We start from the raw sequence: 23,181 nt of genomic DNA on the forward strand, positions 1-23,181 counted from the left end.
ACAGCACTTCTGGACGGCAACTGGCGGTGTTGGAGCCCAGGGACAGGTGGAGGAGGAGGAGGTTGGAGGAGGTTGGAGGAGGTAGGAGGGATTGCCACACACACAGCAGGGGAACAGCTGACGTTACTGAACCCCAATAACAGAGGAGGGACTGTTGACTGTGCGTACAGCACTTCTGGACGGCAACTGGCGGTGTTGGAGCCCAGGGACAGGTGGAGGAGGAGGAGGTTGGAGGAGGTAGGAGGGATTGCCACACACACAGCAGGGGAACAGCTGACGTTACTGAACCCCAATAACAGAGGAGGGACTGTTGACTGTGCGTACAGCACTTCTGGACGGCAACTGGCGGTGTTGGAGCCCAGGGACAGGTGGAGGAGGAGGAGGTTGGAGGAGGTTGGAGGAGGTAGGAGGGATTGCCACACACACAGCAGGGGAACAGCTGACGTTACTGAACCCCAATAACAGAGGAGGGACTGTTGACTGTGCGTACAGCACTTCTGGACGGCAACTGGCGGTGTTGGAGCCCAGGGACAGGTGGAGGAGGAGGAGGTTGGAGGAGGTAGGAGGGATTGCCACACACACAGCAGGGGAACAGCTGACATTACTGAACCCCAATAACAGAGGAGGGACTGTTGACTGTGCGTACAGCACTTCTGGACGGCAACTGGCGGTGTTGGAGCCCAGGGACAGGTGGAGGAGGAGGAGGTTGGAGGAGGTTGGAGGAGGTAGGAGGGATTGCCACACACACAGCAGGGGAACAGCTGACGTTACTGAACCCCAATAACAGAGGAGGGACTGTTGACTGTGCGTACAGCACTTCTGGACGGCAACTGGCGGTGTTGGAGCCCAGGGACAGGTGGAGGAGGAGGAGGTTGGAGGAGGTAGGAGGGATTGCCACACACACAGCAGGGGAACAGCTGACGTTACTGAACCCCAATAACAGAGGAGGGACTGTTGACTGTGCGTACAGCACTTCTGGACGGCAACTGGCGGTGTTGGAGCCCAGGGACAGGTGGAGGAGGAGGAGGTTGGAGGAGGTTGGAGGAGGTAGGAGGGATTGCCACACACACAGCAGGGGAACAGCTGACGTTACTGAACCCCAATAACAGAGGAGGGACTGTTGACTGTGCGTACAGCACTTCTGGACGGCAACTGGCGGTGTTGGAGCCCAGGGACAGGTGGAGGAGGAGGAGGTTGGAGGAGGTAGGAGGGATTGCCACACACACAGCAGGGGAACAGCTGACGTTACTGAACCCCAATAACAGAGGAGGGACTGTTGACTGTGCGTACAGCACTTCTGGACGGCAACTGGCGGTGTTGGAGCCCAGGGACAGGTGGAGGAGGAGGAGGTTGGAGGAGGTTGGAGGAGGTAGGAGGGATTGCCACACACACAGCAGGGGAACAGCTGACGTTACTGAACCCCAATAACAGAGGAGGGACTGTTGACTGTGCGTACAGCACTTCTGGACGGCAACTGGCGGTGTTGGAGCCCAGGGACAGGTGGAGGAGGAGGAGGTTGGAGGAGGTAGGAGGGATTGCCACACACACAGCAGGGGAACAGCTGACGTTACTGAACCCCAATAACAGAGGAGGGACTGTTGACTGTGCGTACAGCACTTCTGGACGGCAACTGGCGGTGTTGGAGCCCAGGGACAGGTGGAGGAGGAGGAGGTTGGAGGAGGTTGGAGGAGGTAGGAGGGATTGCCACACACACAGCAGGGGAACAGCTGACGTTACTGAACCCCAATAACAGAGGAGGGACTGTTGACTGTGCGTACAGCACTTCTGGACGGCAACTGGCGGTGTTGGAGCCCAGGGACAGGTGGAGGAGGAGGAGGTTGGAGGAGGTAGGAGGGATTGCCACACACACAGCAGGGGAACAGCTGACGTTACTGAACCCCAATAACAGAGGAGCGACTGTTGACTGTGCGTACAGCACTTCTGGACGGCAACTAGCGGTGTTGGAGCCCAGGGGCAGGTGGAAAAGCAGAGGAACACAATGTAGGCCGAAGCCTGAGAAAGTCGAAAGGGAACCTTTAACCCCCCCCCCCAAGGCGTTTGTAGCTGAAAGAGCCAGCTTGTGCAGCACAAAAGATGCAAAAGGAAAAGGTGGCTCTTTTCATCATGCTCCTTGCAAACACAGAACTAAACACTTTTAAAATGTGTCCCCTGAAGCCGTGAAACCGTCCCGGAGGTGGGACTTTCCTTCGTAATATGACGCAGCACAGCCATCATTACTACCCCCCCGCCGCCGTGCCCCGGCTCCTCAGCGTTGTTTGATTCCGTCCCGGAGCCTGCGCTGTTATGTTATCCCGTGGCCAGGCACACTTAGCGCTGCCCATCTTCTGACATCATTTGGTGTCAGGCTGCCTGCGCCTCTGCGGCCGCGCTGGCCGAGAGCCCGCCTCGCAGTGTCTTCTGATGTAATCCCACTGGGGGCCTGGGATCCATGGCCATGCGCAGTGCATATCCTCGCCTCTCACTCCCCTCCCTACGGCTTCTTTTTCAGACTGTGCGGTGTCACGGCCGTGGCATGCTATTAGGGACCAGCTGACACCGAACAGTCTGAAGAAGCCATAGGGAGATGAGTGAGAGGTGGAGGTTCAGATATGCACTGCGCATGTCCATAGATCCCAGGCCCCCAGTGGGATTAAATCAGAAGACACTGCGAGGCGGGCTCTCGGCCAGCGTGGCCGCACAGGCGCAGCCAGCCTGACACCAAATGATGCCAGAAGACGGGCAGCGCTAAGTGTGCCTGGCCACGGGATAACATAACAGTGCAGGCTCCGGGACGGAATCAAACAACGCTGAGGAGCCGGGGCGCGGCGCCGGGGGGGTAGGAATGACGGCTGTGCTGCGTCATATTACGAAGGAAAGTCCCACCTCCGGGACGGTTTTACGGTATCAGTGGACACATTTTATAAGTGTTAAGTTTTGCGTGTGCAAGGAGCAAAACCAAAATAGCTACCTTTTTCCTTGTGCAGCATTACTGCTGCACAAGGTGGCTTTTTCAGTAACAAACGCCTTGGGGGGGGGGGACAGATTCCCTTACATTTCAGTTGTTGTGTCAGCGTGGCGGTCGCATGACACATTGCCGGCTACACAGCTGGGGATCAGCTGACGTTACTGAAACCCAATAACACTGGGTCGTATGTTTTGACTGTGCAGACGGCACTTCTGAGCCTCAACTGGCGGTGTTGGAGCCCAGGAATTTAAGTTCAGGTGGTAGAAAGATGAACACAACAGGAGACCTGGATAACGTATACAGTGACCTAATTATTTAATCAGGAGGAGGAGTGGCAAATTCCTGCGAGATCCAGGCCTTGTTCATTTTCAGGAAAGTAAGCCGGTCAACGTTATCGGAGGATAGTCGCATGCGACGGTCAGTTAGTACACCACCTGCAGCACTAAAGACACGTTCCGATAATACACTGGCCGCAGGGCAAGACAGCACCTCCAATGCATACTGGCTTAGCTCTGGCCATGTATCCAGCTTTGAGACCCAAAACTTGAAAGGGGAAGAGCCGTCTGGGAGTACAGCAAGAGGGCAAGACATGTAGTCTGTCACCATCTGACGGAACCGTTGCCTCCTGCTGACTGGAGCCGTCTGTGATGGTGTAGACTTTTGTGGGGGGCACAGAAAACTGTGCCACAGTTGGGCCATACTGGTCTTGCCTTGGGCAGAGGCACTGCTTCTGCTCCCTCTTTGTGCAGAGCCTCCACCACTGCCTGGACGCACTGAGCTGCTTTGGAATGCACTAGCAGCACTTCTCTCAGTTGGAATGGAGAAGATGATGGAACTGACCAGTGTGTCTTGGTACTCCCGCATTTTTCGCTCCCGGTTCAACGGTGTGATGAGGCTTTCTACGTTGTCCCGGTAGCGAGGATCGAGGAGGGTGAACACCCAATAATCAGACATGTTGAGAATGTGGTCGATGCGGCGGTCGTTTCTCAGGCACTGCAGCATGTAATCCACCATGTGCTGCAGACTGCCAACTGCCCAAGAAACGCTGTCCCCAGCTGGAGGCGTGATCTCTGCCCGCTCGTCATCACCCCACCCTCGCTGTACACACTGAGTACTGGACAATTCGGGAACTCCCTCCTCTGGACGGATGTCTTCCTCCTCCATTGACTCCTCCTCATCCTCCTCACAAACTGTCCCCTGCCTACGCGTTTGTGAGGAACCACGTGGCGCTGACTGTCCAGAAGATGATGGAAGTGGTGAATCCTCATCCTCCACCTCTTCCACAACATCATCCCTTAGCGCTTGCAGTGATTTTTCAAGCAGGCAGATAAGGGGGACAGTCATGCTGACTAGTGCATCATCTGCACTCGCCATCCGCGTGGAATAATCAAAGGGACGCAAAACCTGGCAGACATCCTTCATAGTGGCCCACTCTGTGGTTGTGAAGTCTGTACGGCGCTGACTGCGACTTTTTTGTGCCTGATACAGCTGGTACTCCATTACAGCTTGCTGCTGCTCACACAACCGCTCCAACATATGTAACGTGGAATTCCACCTGGTAGGTAGGTCACATATGATGCGATGTTCCGGCAGGCGGTGTCGGCGCTGCAGAGCCGCAATGCGCGCTTTTGCCGTGCTGGAACGCCGCAAGTGAGCACACTCTAGGCGGACCTTGTGCAGCAGTGCATCAAGATCCGGATAGTCCCTCAAAAAACTCTGCACGACCAAATTGAGCACATGTGCCAGACATGGGATGTGAGTGAGGTTGCCGAGGCCCAGGGCTGCCACCAGATTTCGGCCATTATCACACACTACCATGCCTGGCTGGAGATTCGCTGGCTCAAACCACACATCGCTCTCCTGCTTGATGGCATTCCAGAGCTCCTGCGCTGTGTGGCTACGATTCCCCCAAAAAATTAATTTCAAGACGGCCTGTTGACGTTTGGCCACGGCTGTGCTCATGTCGGTCGTAACAGGTACACGTTCATCACGGGTCCATGTGGAGGTGGACTGTGACGGCTCCTGCAGCGATGATTCTGAGGAACTGGTGTAAGAGGAGGAGTCAATGCGTACAGAATGGATTCCTGCAATCCTTGGAGTGGGCAGGACACGTCCTGCGCCACTCGCACGGTCTGTACCCGGCTCAACTACATTAACCCAATGGGCAGTGAGGGAAAGGTATCGCCCCTGTCCATGTTGACTGGTCCACGCATCGGTGGTGAGGTGGACCTTGCTACTGACGGCGTTCAGTAGCGCGTGTTTTATGTGTCCCTCCACATGCTTGTGCAGGGCAGGGACGGCTTGCCTGCTGAAGTAAAAGCGGCTAGGCACATTGTACTGTGGGACTGCCAATGACATCAAGTCACGGAAGCTGTCAGTCTCCACCAGCCTGAATGACAGCATTTCCAGTGACAGAAGTTTGGCAATGCCTGCAGTCAGAGCCTGTGCTCGTGGGTGGTTTGACGAGAAAGGCCGCCTTTTCTCCCATGCCTGTACTACCGATGGCTGTAGACTGGGCTGGGAGTGTGTGGATGACTGGGAAAGTGGTGCTGCGGGTGGAATTACAGCGGGTCTCTGGACAACAGGGCCAGAGGTTCTTCCACGGCGATCCTGGGAGGAAGCCGAACCAGCTGCGTGTGAGCTAGAGGAAGAGGCAACACGAGCTGAAGAGGTGGTAGCTGCCGCTGTTGGTTGGCCTAGCTCTTCAGTGTGTTTGTCTAACTCCGCCGGGTGCCTGTTGCGCACATGTTTCCACATGTTGGAGGTATTGAGGTTGGCGACTTTTTGACCTCTTTTGATTTTTCGATGACACACATTGCATCTGACATAGCAAATGTCATCTGCAACTGTGTCAAAAAAGGACCAGGCACTGCAAGTCTTGGGAGCCCCCCTTTTGACTTTTGGAAGAGACATGCTCCTTACGGGTGCCAAAGCGGAGGCTGCAGGATCCGCAGTCTTCCCCCTCCCTCTCCCTCTTTGGGCCGTACGGGGAATCTCTTCCTCAGAGCTGCTCCCACCACCTTCCTGTCCCTGACGCCAAGATGGGTCAAGGACCTCATCATCTACACTACCCTCTGCCCCCAACTGCTCCTCCTGGGTAGTCTCAGCAGCAGAGCACGCACCAGTAAGTGGCACCTGAGTGTCATCATCAGCTGATGCGGCCTGCGAGGTGGTGACCGGAGCCACTGGCCCACCCGCCTCTTCAGAGGAAGACAGAAAAAGCTGTTGGGCATCACTGCACCCTGCCTCTTCTTCCATTTCTCCAATGCTGCTTGGCTGGCCCCCTGTTTCCAAGCCAAGAGATGATTCAGAGAACAGAAGTAGAGACTGCTCCTGTCCTGGGATCTCTGTCTGCCTGGGCAATTTTGCAGGTGGTGAAGAGACAGATGGCTGCTCTCCAGTGCTCTGTGTCTGAGAGGATGTGGCACTAATGGAAGTTGATGCATTAGCTGCCATCCATCCCACAACGGCTTCAATTTGGTCTTCACGCAGCAGCGGTGTACGGCGCTCGGCGACAAAGCTGCGCATGAACGACTGTTCCCTTGTGAAAGTGGGTGCTGATGACTCACCGGTGCCCGCAGCAGGCACAGAATCCCCACGTCCCCTCCCTGCTCCGCGCCCACGCCCACGCCCACGTGCCTTACTCACTGCCTTCTTCATCTTGGTTGACTGATAAAGATAAGCAGAAAAGTACTAACGGCTTTGTGTGCTTATTCCTGAGCAACTCCTCCTAACAGGTATAAGACACACTAATTTTCTAAAGTGTGGACTAGACTTGAATATGAGCTAATGTGGCCTACACAAATGTAAAGTGGTGTAACTGGTGTGTTTGGTGAACTTTATTATTTATTTATTTTTTTTGGGCTGAACTGACAACGGATAGAGCTGCAATCACACGGAGACCGTGCAGACAGCCGTAAACGGCGCTGCAAGGCCCAAAAACCCTCCTCTACTTTATCCTATGTAGTGTTTTTCCACAAATTAGCTGGAGACGGGTGGAAAGACACTAATAGGATTTTTTAAAATAAATTAGCAGCAGACTACACTACTTTTAAAAAAAAGAAAATTGATTTGGCGGTATGACGCAGTGAAAAACCCTGAGCTGCAGACAACCAGGCTACGGCTGCTCACAGACTACAGGGCGAGCTGCAGTCACACGGAGACCGTGCAGACAGCCGTAAACGGCGCTGCAAGGCCCAAAAACCCTCCTCTACTTTATCCTATGTAGTGTTTTTCCACAAATTAGCTGGAGACGGGTGGAAAGACACTAATAGGATTTTTTAAAATAAATTAGCAGCAGACTACACTACTTTGAAAAAAAAGAAAATTGATTTGGCGGTATGACGCAGTGAAAAACCCTGAGCTGCAGACAACCAGGCTACGGCTGCTCACAGATTACAGGGCGAGCTGCAGTCACACGGAGACCGTGCAGACAGCCGTAAACGGCGCTGCAAGGCCCAAAAACCCTCCTCTACTTTATCCTATGTAGTGTTTTTCCACAAATTAGCTGGAGACGGGTGGAAAGACACTAATAGGATTTTTTAAAATAAATTAGCAGCAGACTACACTACTTTGAAAAAAAAGAAAATTGATTTGGCGGTATGACGCAGTGAAAAACCCTGAGCTGCAGACAACCAGGCTATAGCTGCTCACAGATTACAGGGCGAGCTGCAGTCACACGGAGACCGTGCAGACAGCCGTAAACGGCGCTGCAAGGCCCAAAAACCCTCCTCTACTTTATCCTATGTAGTGTTTTTCCACAAATTAGCTGGAGACGGGTGGAAAGACACTAATAGGAATTTTTGGAAAAAATGTGCAGCAGCCTGCACTACTTCAAAAAAAAAAAAAAAAAGGACAGTATGAGGCAATGAACCACCCTCCCTGAACTGAATACAACCAGCTATGGATGGCCTATGTGGCTGCACTCAGACTAGAGAGTGGGCTGCACTCACACACACACACACACACAGACCTTGCAGATCGCTGTGAAAACAGCGCTACAAGGCAAAAGCAAGGTGAATAGTAGGTGAACACAGCGGTTGCTAAATTAGCCTTTGGAAAGCACAAAGAAGCAAATCGCTATCTCTAAACTGTCCCTCAGTCAGCAAACAGCGTCCTGTCACTAACTGAATTCACAGCAGAGTGATCGCAAAATGGCGCCAGCGACTTTTAAACTGCATCATGACATCATTTCAGCAGCCAATCACAGCCTTGCCAGTAGTTTCATGCCCTCCATGCTAAACAGGATGTGCCCACACTTGGAATCTTTCTCATTGGCTGAATTTCTGAATTTTGAATCATTGAACTTCCGATTCCGGTATCCGATACGCGCCAAGTATCGGAATCCCGGTATCGGAATTCCGATACCGCTAGTATCGGCCGATACCCGATACTTGCGGTATCGGAATGCTCAACACTATTAACTAGTTAAATGCCGCTGTCAAACGCAGACAGCGGCATTTAACTACCGCATCCGGCCGTGCGGCCGGATATGAGCGCATCGCCGACCCCCGTCACATGATAGGGGGTCGGCGATGCTCCTCCATTGTAACCATAGAGGTCCTTGAGACCTCTATGGTTACTGATTGCCGGTGGCTGTGAGCGCCCCCCTGTGGTCGGCGCTCACAGCACACCTGCAAATCTGCTGTGTAGCAGCGATCTTATGATCACTGCTGCATAGCAGAGCCGATCGGGCTGTGCCTGCTTCTAGCCTCCCATGGAGGCTATTGAAGCATGGCAAAAGTAAAAAAAAAAAGTTTTTAAAAATGTGAAAAAAATAAAAAAAATATAAAAGTTTAAATCACCCCCCTTTCGCCCCAATCAAAATAAATCAATTAAAAAAAACCCCAACCTACACATATTTGGTATCGCCGCGTTCAGAATCGCCCGATCTATCAATAAAAAAAAAGCATTAACCTGATCGCTAAATGGCGTAATGAGAAAAAAATTCGAAACGCCAGATTTACGTTTTTTTGGTCGCCACGACATTGCATTAAAATGCAATAACGGGCGATCAAAAGAACGTATCTACACCAAAATGCTATCATTAAAAACGCCAGCTCGGCACGCAAAAAACAAGCCCTCACCTGACCCCAGATCACGAAAAATGGAGATGCTACGAGTATCGGAGAATGGCGCAATTTTGTTTTGTTTTGTTTTTTGCAAAGTTTGGAATTTTTTTTCACCACTTAGGTGAAAAATAACCTAGTCATGTTAGGTGTCTATGAACTCATAGTGACCTGGAGAATCATAATGGCAGGTCAGTTTTAGCATTTAGTGAACCTAGCAAAATAGGCAAGCAATAAACAAGTGTGGGATTGCACTTTTTTTGCAATTTCACTGCACTTGGAATTTTTTTCCCGTTTTCTAGTACACGACATGCTAAAACCAATGATGTCGTTCAAAAGTACAACTCGTCCCGCAAAAAATAAGCCCTCACATGGCCAAATTGACGGAAAAATAAAAAAGTTATGGCTCTGGGAAGGAGGGTAGCGAAAAACGAAAACGGAAAAACGGAAAAAGCTCCGGGGGTGAAGGGGTTAAAACATATCAAATGTTTAGAAATTCTACTGTGCCTAATAATTTGGAACAGTGCATTTTGAGTTTTTATTCATTTTGGAGATTATACTGTTATCATTGGGAGGTTTCTTCAATAAAATTCAATGTATAATCTAATGGGTGATGACTTTTATTAGACTGACTGTCATTTGCACCGACCCTTTAGGAAAATCCGAGAAAAATATCATATGCATAATAATTTGGAACACGGTGTATGTTCCCTTCATCCTGGCATATATGCTCCCCCATCCTTGTATATGCCCTTCATCCTGGTATATATGCCCCTATCCTTGTAACTGTAACCCCATAATTGTATATGCGCCCCCATCCAGGAATATGTCCCCCATCGTGCCTGCGCCACTGTTCAAAGCAGAGAAAGAAAAAAACCCCACAATAAACAGTTCTATTCACCTTCCTTCCTTTCTTTCCCCTACTGTGTTGTATTCTGAAGTTAGCTGCTGTTTTCACCATCCAAACGATGGGAGGTGAATAATGTCACTGCCAGTGGCATGTACGCTGACATCAGTTGCTGGCCTCTGATTGGCCATCAACATGTATAGCAGTGCACGGACTCGCTGGCCAAGGTTCCCTGATGCGGAATGGCGATGGCGCGCTCATGCCCACAGGAAGGGTTCTGTGTGCTCTCTCCGGCACATGTGCCATAAGTTCGCCACCACTGCTATAGACTAAACCTTGTATCCTAAACCATTGCTAAGCCACTTAACTATATGAACAGTACTTATACTATTACAGGCCTAATCCTGTACTTACCCTGCACTATACACTATTCATATTGTACATTAACCCTTTACATTACTTATACGCTGTACATTACCATCACACAATATAAAAGACCCACATCACTATTCACATTACTGTACATGTAGAACTGCATGACACTGTACACATAGCGCAATTGTTCTCTTCAGGGGTATTAATGCAGCAGAACAGTCTAACTCTTTCACTATCACCATACCCTCCTTACTTATGAACTAGAATCTCATCACTGTCCGCACCCCATGCTACTCTCTCTTCCCGCTGTTCCCCCTGCTGCCCCTTCTTCACACTGTCTCCCTCACATTACTCCCATTCCATGATGAGGCCTTGTTACTCCCTCTCCCTACTAAGCTCCTCATTCTGACTTGTATATACTGAGTCTCCTCAGCTGTCCTAGCTGCATATTGAGCCCTCAATGCTACTCCTTCTCCATACTGAGCATCTTCGCTTTCACTTTTACCATATTGGGCTTAGCCCACACTGTTCCTTTTCCATTCTAAGCCACCAATGCCGACTCTTAGGCCGGGGTCACACTAGCGTAGAATACGGACGAGTGCTATGCGACAAAACATTGCATAGCACTCGGCCCAGTGTTAATTTATGGTGCAGCTCCCATTTCCGTTTTTTTCTCAGGCGTATTCAGCGTGCGATTGATATTGGAGCATGCTTGTACGCGTATATCGCCCGAGTCTCGCCAATGCAAGTCTCTGGCTAAGTCTGATGAGTCTTATACTTTTGGCATAACATGCAGGAAAAAGGGAGTTTTTGGCATGCAGTTTAGACAGTAACACAATTGTGTACCACCCTTGTTAAGGCGGAAGTCATTGCAGAAGCACAACAGGGTTAGTTTATACCATAGATAGGGATGAAGCAGATACAGTTGTGCTCAAAAGTTTACATACCCCGGCAGAATTTTTGCTTTCTTGGTCTTTTTTCAGAGAATATGAATGATAACACCAAAACTTTTTCTCCACTCATGGTTAGAGGTTGGGTGAAGCCATTTATTGTCAATCTACTGTGTTTTCTCTTTTTGACATCATAGTGACAACTCAAGACAGCCAAATGACCCTGATCAAAAGTTCACATACCCCATTTCTTAATACCATGTATTGTCCCCTCTAACATCAATCACAGCTTGAAGTCTTTTGTGCAAGTTGTAGATGAAGTTCTTTATTTTCTCAGATGGTAAAGCTGCCCACTCTTCTTGGCAAAAAGCCTCTAGTTCCTGAAAATTCCTGGGCTGTCTAGCATGAACTGCATGCTTGAGATCTCCACAGAGTGGCTCAATGATATTGAGGTCAGGAGACTGAGATGGCCACTCCAGAACCTTCACTTTGCTGTGCTGTAGCCATTGACAGGTCGACTTCACCTTGTGTTTTGGATCGTTGTCATGATTAAACGTCCAAGTATGTCCCATGCACTTTTGAGTGCAAATTTGCTTCCATTATTTGCTGATAACGTGCTGCATTCATCTTTCCTTCAATTCTGACCAAGTTTCCTGTGCCTTTGTAGCTCACACATCCCAAAGACACCAGCGATCCACCTCCTTGCTTTACAGTAGGAATGGTGTTCCTTTCATCATAGGCCTTGTTAACCTCTCTGCAAATGTAACGTTTATGGTTGTGGCCAAAAAGGTAAATTTTGGTCTCATCACTCCAAATTACAATGTTCTAGAAGTTTTAAGGCTTGTCTCTGTGCTGTTTTGCTTATTGTAGGTGAGATACTTTGTGGAATTTGTGCAGTAGTGACTTTCTCATGGCGACTCGACTATGCAGCCCATTTTTCTTCAAGGGCCTCCTTTTATTGTGCATCTTGAAACAGCCACAGTGCTAGTTTTCAGAGAGTCCTGTATTTCAGCTGATGTTATTTGTGGGTTTTTCTTTGCATCCCGAACATTTTTCCTGGCAGTTGTGGATGAAATATTTGCTCGTCTACATGACCGTGGTTTTATTTTTAGAGAGCCCCTGATTTTCTGTTTGTTAATTACAGTTTGAACGCTGCTGACTGGCATTATCAATTCCTTGGATATATTTTTGTATCCCTTTCCTGTTTTATACAGTTCAACTAGCTTTTCCCGTAGATCCATTGACAATTCTTTGGCTTTCCCCATGACTCACAATCCAGAAACGTCAGTGGCTGGATTAAAAAAAATGCAAGAGTCTGTCTGGATCCCAGAAACTCACTCAGCTTATATGTACACATACTGATTACAAGCAAACAGGTCACAAGTGAGGATGTTACCTTTAGTAGTCATTCAAACCTACTTGTGTCAATGTCTGTGCATATTATCAGGCCAAAATCACCAAGATATGTGAACTTTTGATCAGGGTTATTTGGATGTTTTGGGTTGTCATTATGATTTAAAAAGAGAAAATACAGCAGTTTTCACCCAGCCACTAGCCATGAGTGGAGAAAAACTTTTGATGTTATTCATATTCTCTGAAAAAAAGGCCTAGAAAGAAGAAATTCTGCTGGGGTGTGTAAACTTTTGAGCAGAACTGTACTCCTACAAGGAAAGACCTTTCCTTAATGGCACATAACTACTGCAGGACTTGGTGAGACCTAAATCTTTCTTTTGAGCACTTCCCGTATTTCTGCACTATATTTTTTGACTATCTCTGTTATTATGATTCTGATGTGTTTGGTATAACACTGTAACATAGTATGTCTGACATCGATTGTCAGCGCCTCTGCATGGTTCCCCTTCTCATTTCATGCAGGGGCGCCGCCACACTCACTGCCCTGGCAATGGCAACATCCTCGTGCTCCTCTCCCTCCTTCCCCTGTGCATGCAGCACAAACCTCAGGCTGCTTAACTAGTGCATGTGCTCCTCTTTCCTTAAAGGGGCAGCTTGCACACCTGCAAAGGTGCCCCCAGCCAATAGCTGGGAGGCACCTTGCATAAAAAGCACATTCCCCAATGGGAATGTGCCTGAGCAGCCCCTATAGTTACTTAGCAGTAGTGTGTGTGTGTGTACATACATGTGTGTGTATGTACGTTTACCACTGTATGTTGCCAGATCCCCCGCCTTAGTCTGTTGTAGTTAGTTCTTTATTCAGTATTGTCCCTGTAATCTTGGGTATTTTATACGTGACCCTGAAGCCACTACTGCGGTACCTGAACCATTTCCCGAGACCTGTGTGTCTGAATGAAAACTTATCCTTGATCCCTACGTTATCTGGACTGTCCATCAGTCTCCATATCCTGCCAGTCACTGACTCCGCTCCCGTGTCCCCTTCCAACAAACCCGACCCCTGGGGTTGGCAGCTGCTGTGCCGGGGACAGACTAGGAGTGGTACCTGGCAGCTACATGCAGCTCAAGCATGACTCCACCATCAGGAGCTCCAGTGAACACCAGGTAGCCCCTTGGCTATGCCCTTCCTAGACAAGCCAGGCCCCATGGCACAGTGGGTCCACGAACCACCAGTGTCACCTGTGAACATGACAGTAGGTCTCACTTTGCGGTATTTTATCACTGCATTGTTTTTATAGATCTGTAGCTGAGCCTATCGGGTTATGGCAGCTTCTATTAAGGATAAAAATGGCACACACATCGTGAGATGCAGTGAGAATTTAATAAAGTAGAGTACATACAGTTTACAGTTGATGTTTCAGTCAAATTTAGACCTTCATCAATGAATCACTAAAGAGCTTATGGGTTTTGTGGGTCACATAGGGTTAACAACCCCACTTATGGTAAGGAATCAGTCTCTGATAGTCGTGTCCGGCACAAGCCGGTAGAAGTGATGGACGCAGTATCCACCGCTAGTCCAATGTGTGACTGTTCAATGAGCGTGATCAAGAATATTGAAGCCCTTCAACGCTTATTTACTGGCCTCTGTACATTGGCTGGTGAAAAATGATGTGACGACGAATGAGCAATCACTAGTAGATCAATCTGTCCCCATCACGGTATCATGTTATCTACAGCATGTCTGCAGCTTACCGCGGGTGGTGTTGTGAATTCTGTTCTTGGGCTCCCTCCTTTGGTTATTATCAGTGGTAGCGCTGCTGTCTGTCCTTCACAGCAGTTATCAGGTGTGTTCACTCTGGACTGGGCTATTTAGTCTGGCTTCACCCTTTAATGAGTGCCAGTTGTCCATTGTATCTGGAGGATTCACATCTCTTCATGGTCTCTCTTGCTTCCTGGTCTTTTCACCAAGATAAGTCCTGCTTGTTTTGCAGCCCACATTTTGTGGGCCTTATTGTTCAGTGCATTTCATGTTTTTTCTTGTCCAGCTTAATCTGTGTAAGGATTTATGCAGTCCAGCTGGAATCTCTGGAGAGGCAGATATACCCTTCATGTCTTTAGTTAGATGTGAAGTTTTTGTACTTTCTGTGGTGGATATTTCATAGTATTTTATTACTGACCGCATAGTTGTCACGCCCTACAGATGGATCTATCGGGTGGACCCTCTGGACCGCAAATACAGCGGTTGCTGATACCAGGAAGGGAGAGCCAGACCAAGAAAGCAGGTTCAAACGCTTTATTGTAAAGTAATACAAATACTAGGGGAGACACCCCAAAGGAGGGCCACAGGACCACAACACCAGGGTGCCTCTAAGGAGTCCAAGGCTTGGAGTGACCCCTATACAGGGATTTCCCCTTGACCACCAATAGAGGGTCCGATGAAGCAGACACCTGTGTTAAACCGACCTAGGAGGCTGGGAAGAAATGAACTGACAAAACAGGGCAGAACGTGGAACTAGGAAGCAGGCTGAAGACTGCAGGGAACCGTACAGGATCCAGGACTCAGGATGCCGAGAAGGCCAGACACAATCCTAGGGAAAAAGGAACACAGAGTAAGGCAGGCAAATTGGATTGGTAAGCATAGCAGGACCAGACCTGGAGCAGCAACTTCAGGATAATAGAAGTTGCCCAGACGGAGTCCAGGAGTGACTGAGATCCTTTTATCCCTCCAGCCTGCAGGTGATAGGCCGGGAGGAGGGACAGTGAGTAGGAACGGGCTGTCCCTTTAAGAAGCCTGAGAGCTGGCCTGCCCGCCCCCTATGCACTCCCTTGGAGAGGGAGAGGAACGAGGAAGTGCAGCAGACATGGGAGCAAGGACCCGGGCAGCATGTCTGCAGGGATGGACCCCGGAGCGCCGGCGGACGACCAGAGCGTGACCCTGCTGGCTCAGGACAGGACCGGAGGAGGTAAGAACAGGCGGGGAAGAGAAAGTAGGTGCCCCGGGCCGCGAGGTGGTGACAGTACCCCCCCTCCAGGCCCCCCCGGGCGGCGACTGGCAAGGAACCGACGTATGAGACGAGGAGCATGGATGTTGCACTCCGGTTCCCAGGACCTCTCCTCAGGACCAAACCCCTTCCAGTCGACCAGGTACCATGTGGCACGCCCTCTCTTCTTCACGTCCAGAATGGCACTGACCTCATACTCGTCATTGGCCGAGATAGGAGGAGGACGCTCTCCCGGACCCTGGGAGAAGCGGTTGAGGATCACAGGCTTGAGGAGGGAACGGTGGAAAGAATTATGTATTCGCAGAGAAGGAGGCAGTCGTAGCCGATAGCACACATCGTTGAGTCTCCGGGACACCTCGAACGGTCCGGTGTACCGAGGTCCGAGCTTGAAAGAGGGCACCTTAAGGTGGACGTACTTGGCTGATAACCATACCTTGTCACCCGGTTGAAACATCTGGGCATCAAGTCTTCTTTTGTCGGCATGGTCCTTCATACGCTGGGATGCTTTCTCAAGAGCTACACAAGTCTTTTTCCAGATGTCGGCGAAGTCGCGAGCCACGGCCTCTGCTGCAGGATTGGTAGTTGCGATGTCCAAGGGAGTCGGGATCCTCGGGTGCTGCCCATATACAATAAAAAATGGAGTGTTACGTGAAGACTCACCAACATGATTATTGTACGAGAACTCCGCCCAAGGCAGTAGGGACGTCCAGTTGTCGTGGTGTGCGTTGACAAAGTGCCGTATATAACCTTCCAACACCTGGTTTACCCGTTCCACCTGTCCGTTAGACTGTGGATGATAAGCCGAAGAGAAGTCCAAGGCAATATCGAGTTTCCTGCAGAGAGACCGCCAGAATCGGGACACGAATTGAACTTCCCTATCGGAAACAATGTTGGAGGGTAACCCATGCAACTGGAGGATATATTGAACAAACAACTCGGCCAGCTTGGGTGCCGAAGGAAGACCAGGCAGAGAAACGAAGTGACCCATCTTGGAAAATCTGTCCACCACGACCCAGATGACAGAATTCCCGGAGGATGCAGGAAGATCCGTGACGAAGTCCATCGCAATGTGTTGCCATGGTTTTGATGGTATAGGCAAGGGCAAGAGTTGACCGGCGGGAAGCCGTTTGGGGGTCTTGTTGCGGGCACAGGAAGAACAGGCAGAGACATAGTCTGTCACCTCTTGACGCATCCCAGGCCACCAGTAGTACCGGCCGATCAACTGTAGGGTCTTAGTCAGACCCGCGTGCCCGGCTAGTAAGTAGGAATGTCCCCAGCGAAGGATGCATTCTCGATTAGGTTCAGGCACCAGCGTCTTACCTGGGGGTACCTGCGACAGTCGGAGCGGTGCAACCATGATCACCTTGGATGGATCGATGATGGGACGAGGTTCCTCCTCATGATCGTCGGTAAGAAAAGACCGGGAGAGGGCGTCAGCCTTGACATTCTTATCTGCGGGACGAAAATGAAGACGGTAGCCAAACCGAGCAAAGAATAAAGACCAACGGGCCTGGCGAGGATTGAGCCTCTGGGCAGAGTGGAGATAGGCCAAGTTCTTGTGGTCGGTGTAGATCACCACCGGGTGCACCGCTCCCTCTAGGAGATAACGCCACTCCTCCAAGGCCATTTTGATGGCAAGCAACTCACGGTCACCAATGGAGTAATTCCGCTCACAGGGGGAAAAGGCCTTCGAAAAGAAGCCGCAAGAGACCATACGTCCGGAGGCGGCTTTCTGCGTGAGGACGGCCCTGGCACCTGTGGAGGATGCGTCCACCTCCAGAAAGAACTGCTTCTCAGCGACGGGCCTGTGCAGGGCTGGTGCGGAGGAGAAGGCCCGTTTGAGTGCCTGGAAGGAGCACTTGGCCTCTGGAGCCCATCCATTAGCAGGTGTTCCCTTGCGTGTGAGTGCAGTGAGGGGCTTGACCAGATCCGAGAAGTGCGGGATAAACTGCCGGTAGTAGTTGGCGAATCCCAAGAAGTGCTGGATCGCTTTGATCCCGACCGGCCGAGGCCAGTTCATGATGGCCGACACTTTATCAGGATCCATCTCCAGCCCAGAGTCAGAGACGATGTATCCAAGGAACGGCAGAGAAGACCGCTCGAAGAGGCATTTCTCATACTTGGCGTACAAGCGGTTCTCCCGTAATCGAAGGAGAACTCGTCGGACGTCTCTTCTGTGTGTGGGTAAGTCTGGGGAGAAAACCAAGATGTCATCTAGGTATACCACAACACATATGTACAGCAAGTCACGGAAGACGTCGTTCACAAACTCCTGGAAAACGGCTGGTGCATTGCACAGTCCGAAGGGCATCACCCGGTATTCGAAGTGACCATCACGGGTGTTGAAGGCAGTTTTCCACTCGTCACCGGCCCGGATGCGGACAAGGTTGTAAGCCCCTCGCAGGTCCAGCTTGGTGAACATCCGGGCTCCCCGGAGCCGATCGAAGAGTTCTGTAATAAGAGGCAGAGGGTACTTATTCTTTACCGTGATGGCGTTTAATCCACGGTAGTCAATGCAAGGACGCAAAGACCCATCTCTCTTTTTCACGTAGAAGAACCTGGCTCCAACAGGGGATGTGGACCTCTGGATGAATCCCCGGGCCAAGCTGTCTGTGACGTATTCTGACATCGCCTGAGTCTCAGCAGGGGACAGTGGGTAGATTCGTCCTGTAGGAAAAGAAGCACCTGGAACCAAATCGATGGGTCAATCATAAGGCCTGTGCGGGGGCAAGACCTCTGCTTCTCGTTTATCAAAGACATCCGCATATGCCCAGTAGGCCTCCGGAAGTCCAGGCAAGGACGTTGGTGAGGGAGGCAAACGGATAGGCCGGACGGACAGCAGGCAACGGCTATGGCAGGCCAAACCCCAACGCTGGACCTCCCCACTTCGCCAGTCTATGACTGGCTCATGCATACGCAGCCATGGCAGACCGAGCATGAAAGGTGGGGAGAGAGTGGGTAGCACGTAAAAGGCAATCCTCTCAGTATGGAGAGCTCCGATCTGAAGCTCCACCTCACTGGTAATGCCCTCAACGGAGTCTTGTAGGGGTCTCCCGTCAATGGAGGTGATGGTGCGGGGATGCTGCAGGGGGTGTATAGGGATGTCGAGGCGGAGAGCCATGTCTCGCTGAATAAAGTTACCTGCAGATCCCGAGTCCAAATACGCCAACTCTGAGAACCGCCTGTCACCGACTTTCACCTGTATGGAAACAGTTAACGGTAGAGAGGTATCACTCTCACCTAGGATGGCCTCTCTTACCTGTCCTAGGTGGAGGAGTTTTCCGGTCTTCTGGGACATTGCCGGCGGAAGTGGTTGGAGCCACCACAATAGAGACACAACCTCCGGGCGACTCTCTCCTCATGCTCCCGGGGACTCAGCCGGAGACGATCCACCTCCATGGGTTCGGGTGCTTCGGCAGACGAGGCGTTACCTGGTAACAGGGGCCTCTGAAAAGAGGGTGCCAATCGAGGTGGTCTCCTCTCCTGGGTTCTCTACTTGGTGCGTTCTTGTAGGCGGCGGTCCATCCAGACGGCAAGGGAGATGTATTCGTCCAGGGTACCGGGAAGGTCTCGTGCGGCAAGCTCGTCCTTCAGGCGACTGGATAACCCTCTCCGGAAGACACCGATCAGGGGCTCGTCACACCAGCGAAGCTCTGAAGCCAAAGTGCGAAACTGTATGGCGTATTGGCCAACCGACAGAGTACCTTGCTGTAAGTTGAACAACTCCTCCGTGGCCGAAGCCACTCGACCTGGCTCATCAAAGATCTTCCGGAAGGCGTCCAAGAAGGACCGCAGATCGGATACAATGGGGTCCTCTCTCTCCAGTAGTGGGTTGAACCAGGCCAAGGCCTCGCCCTCCAGGTGTGATGCCAGAAAGGCCACTTTCGCCACATCCGTAGGGTATTGATGAGGGAGAAGCCTGAAATGCAGCTGGCATTGGTTGATGAAACCCCTGCACATTTTTGGATCCCCAGAGTACCTGGTGGGTTTGCAGAGATGAGGGGAAGAGAAGACGCCTCCTATGGCACCGGGATCCAACACGGGTGCAGCAACCGGGGCAGGAGGGGACCGCTGCAGATTCGAGAGCCGCTCGTCCACAGACGTCATGTACTCCAGCATCTGGGTCTGTATCCGTCCTTGTTGATCCAGCTCTTGATGTAGATCTGCAAGATGAGAGGAGTAAGATGCATCCACCCCCTGAGGGGAACCTAGACGGGCCTCAAGGGTCCGCATGAACGCCACAACCTGTTCCTGGCTCTGGCGGAGACTAGCAAGCTCCCTCTGAGCATCGAACCTGGCATCAGCAGGGTCCATGGCCTGGGCAAAATCTGTCACGCCCTACAGATGGATCTATCGGGTGGACCCTCTGGACCGCAAATACAGCGGTTGCTGATACCAGGAAGGGAGAGCCAGACCAAGAAAGCAGGTTCAAATGCTTTATTGTAAAGTAATACAAATACTAGGGGAGACACCCCAAAGGAGGGCCACAGGACCACAACACCAGGGTGCCTCTAAGGAGTCTAAGGCTTGGAGTGACCCCTATACAGGGATTTCCCCTTGACCACCAATAGAGGGTCCGATGAAGCAGACACCTGTGTTAAACCGACCTAGGAGGCTGGGAAGAAATGAACTGACAAAACAGGGCAGAACGTGGAACTAGGAAGCAGGCTGAAGACTGCAGGGAACCGTACAGGATCCAGGACTCAGGATGCCGAGAAGGCCAGACACGATCCTAGGGAAAAAGGAACACAGAGTAAGGCAGGCAAATTGGATTGGTAAGCATAGCAGGACCAGACCTAGAGCAGCAACTTCAGGATAATAGAAGTTGCCCAGGCGGAGTCCAGGAGTGACTGAGATACTTTTATCTCTCCAGCCTGCAGGTGATAGGCTGGGAGGAGGGGCAGTGAGTAGGAACGGGCTGGCCCTTTAAGAAGCCTGAGAGCTGGCCTGCCCGCCCCCTATGCACTCCCTTGGAGAGGGAGAGGAACGAGGAAGTGCAGCAGACATGGGAGCAAGGACCCGGGCAGCATGTCTGCAGGGATGGACCCCGGAGCGCCGGCGGACGACCGGAGCGTGACCCTGCTGGCTCAGGACAGGACCGGAGGAGGTAAGAACAGGTGGGGAAGAGAAAGTAGGTGCCCCGGGCCGTGAGGTGGTGACAATAGTACTCTGTCCTATCTTTTCTATCTAGCTAGATAGGCCTCCTTTGCTAAATCCTGTTTTCAGCCTGTGTATGTTTTTTCCTCTCCTCTCACAGTCAATATTTGTGGGTGCTGCCTATCCTTTGGGAATTTTCTCTGAGGCGAGATAGCTTTCCCTTTTCTATCTATAGGGTTAATTAGTTCTCCGGCTGTGTCGAGGTGTCTAGGATCAGTAGGTACATCCCACGGCTACTTTTAGTTGCGGTGTTAAATTCAGGGTCCGCGGTCAGTATAGATACCACCTTCTCCAGAGTGCGTCTCATGCTGCTCCTAGGCCACCAGTTCATAACAGGGTGGTGTGCTGCGGAGAACAATGATTTTTATTTCAGCATAAATAATCCAATCACCTGATGAATGAGCAGTATCTTCAATGGACCTTTTAACAGGATAATGATCCCATGCATAACTAAAAGCCAAAGGTTTGGTTTCAGAAGTAGTCTTGGGAGAGTGACCATCAAAGTTGCCTGGCTTAATCTCCATTGATAATCTTTTTATATGATTTGAAGCGTGGCTGGAGCAAGTCAACCCAATACTATTAGTAAACTGGAGGCCATTGCCCAAAGGAACATAACATGACTCCCCAGGAACGCTGTCAGAAACTGGTGTCTATATATGTATCATCTTTGCAGCATGTCATAGCAGCCAAGGGATGCTCCAAGTGCTTAAGACACTTGTCATGAAGTGGTTTTATTGAGCTTTTTATAGTTTTTTGTTTTTGTATGGTTTATTCCAAATGGCAAAAAATGTGTACGCTTTGCTAAGAAACCCAATTTACAATGGAGGTTGACTGAATTTATTATGGGTCGACCATTAGTGAATGTTAACATAATGATTACATGGTTTGCATGTTAAATATGGCATTTGGAGTGTTAATAATCTTGCTTTATTGAACTTCACAATATGAATGACCTTTACATTGATTGGGCAGGAACCCGTATATGCCATGTATCCGATACATGTGAGGTCACCTACAGGTTTAAGAGGATTTGAAGAGAACAGAAATATGCAGGTTCAGTGAAAAAGAGCATACCTAAATACATTTGAAGTATTTCATTTTGAAACTGGAAAACCCCTTTAAAGTACTTGATTCTTGATGTAACTATAACTGAGATCTTCTGCGATGGTCAAACACTTAACAAGATTTTGTGTATATTTCACAGGCTTTTGCAGAACTCCCCCAGATATTCTATTTGCAGAGCTCAGTGAAGAATTCTTGGAAGAATCCATCTTCTCTATAGGTACCACAGTAAGGTACAGGTGCCAAACCGGCTATTCCCCTTCACCAGGAACCGATGTAGCTGTGACATGTTTGACTGATGGAACGTGGTCTTTTCCTCATTCATTTTGCAAATGTAAGTTTACTTTAGTACTTTCTCATGAAAAAGGATAGGTTTTGAAAATATCAATTAACAAGGTTTTAATGCCTTAAACAAATCGCAGTATATTATTTGTACTATATGTAGTGATTTGTACTATGGCCCGCACAACTATCCTCCCGATTATAAAATTGACCAAGGAAATTCTTATACATTAACACATTTAATTACAAAACCTGAAGAAGCACATGTGCCAAACAAAAATATAAACATAATATAAAAGCAAGAAGTATTAACATTACAAATAAAATCAAACATGCAATAAAAAGGGTATGTAATACCTTTGAATAGGACTTTAAATCAAATGATAAAGTCACAAATGAAAGGAAATCAACTTTTTATATATGAAGTATGTAATAAATAAGTATATCTAATATATAGTCTAAAGGATAAGCAGCCACACTATATTAGCAGCCACATACAAGTATATAGGCATAGAAGTATATGGAAATTATTACCAATAAGTAAAATGGCACACATCAATCTTAAAAAGCAGAAAGCATAAAGAGATGGATACTTGATAAGTCATATGAAAAAGGATAAAGTATCACAGCGCTAAATAGCCATTGATCAAAGAGATGCATTCATGCACTCACCCAGAAACACACCCAACGTGTCCCAGATGAAGCTTCAGCGAAACGCGCATTAGGTGTATTTCTGGCTGGGTATGTATGGATGTGTTACTGGTGCCTTGGGACAAGATACTTTACCGGAAATTGCCATATAGGATTAGAGTAACATCCAAAAGCATGTGGACACCTGACCATCACACCTACAGTGCCTTGAAAAAGTATTCATACCAGGTAAACTATTCCACATTTTTTCATGTTACAATCTCAAACTTAAATGTATATTAATGGGATTTTATGTCAAATACCAATACTATAAGTATTTGTAAACTGTAAAGGAAATTATATATGGTTTTCTAACATTTAAAAAAAATTAAATCTGAAAATCGTGTTGTGCATTTGTATTCAGCCCCCATGAGTTGATACTTTGTAGGACCACCTTCTGATGCAATTACTGCTGTGAGTCTTTTGGAGTATGTTTCTAATAGCTTTGAAAATTTAGAGGCTGACATTTTTGCCCATTCTTCTTTGTAAACTC

The 23,181-nt window shown here is 49.5% G+C and overlaps 1 protein-coding gene across 1 annotated transcript in view; it reads left to right on the plus strand.

Moving 5' to 3' along the window:
• The window catches only part of LOC143815679 (complement receptor type 1-like), a 184,092-nt gene that overhangs the window by 50,471 nt on the left and 110,440 nt on the right, over positions 1–23,181 (plus strand). The window contains exon 6 of the mRNA XM_077295191.1: positions 21,859–22,050. Coding sequence (XP_077151306.1) covers positions 21,859–22,050 — 192 coding nt within the window. The remainder of the gene's footprint in view (positions 1–21,858; positions 22,051–23,181) is intronic.

This window comes from Ranitomeya variabilis, chromosome 3 (genome assembly GCF_051348905.1).
Source record: "Ranitomeya variabilis isolate aRanVar5 chromosome 3, aRanVar5.hap1, whole genome shotgun sequence".
NCBI lineage: Eukaryota > Metazoa > Chordata > Amphibia > Anura > Dendrobatidae > Ranitomeya > Ranitomeya variabilis.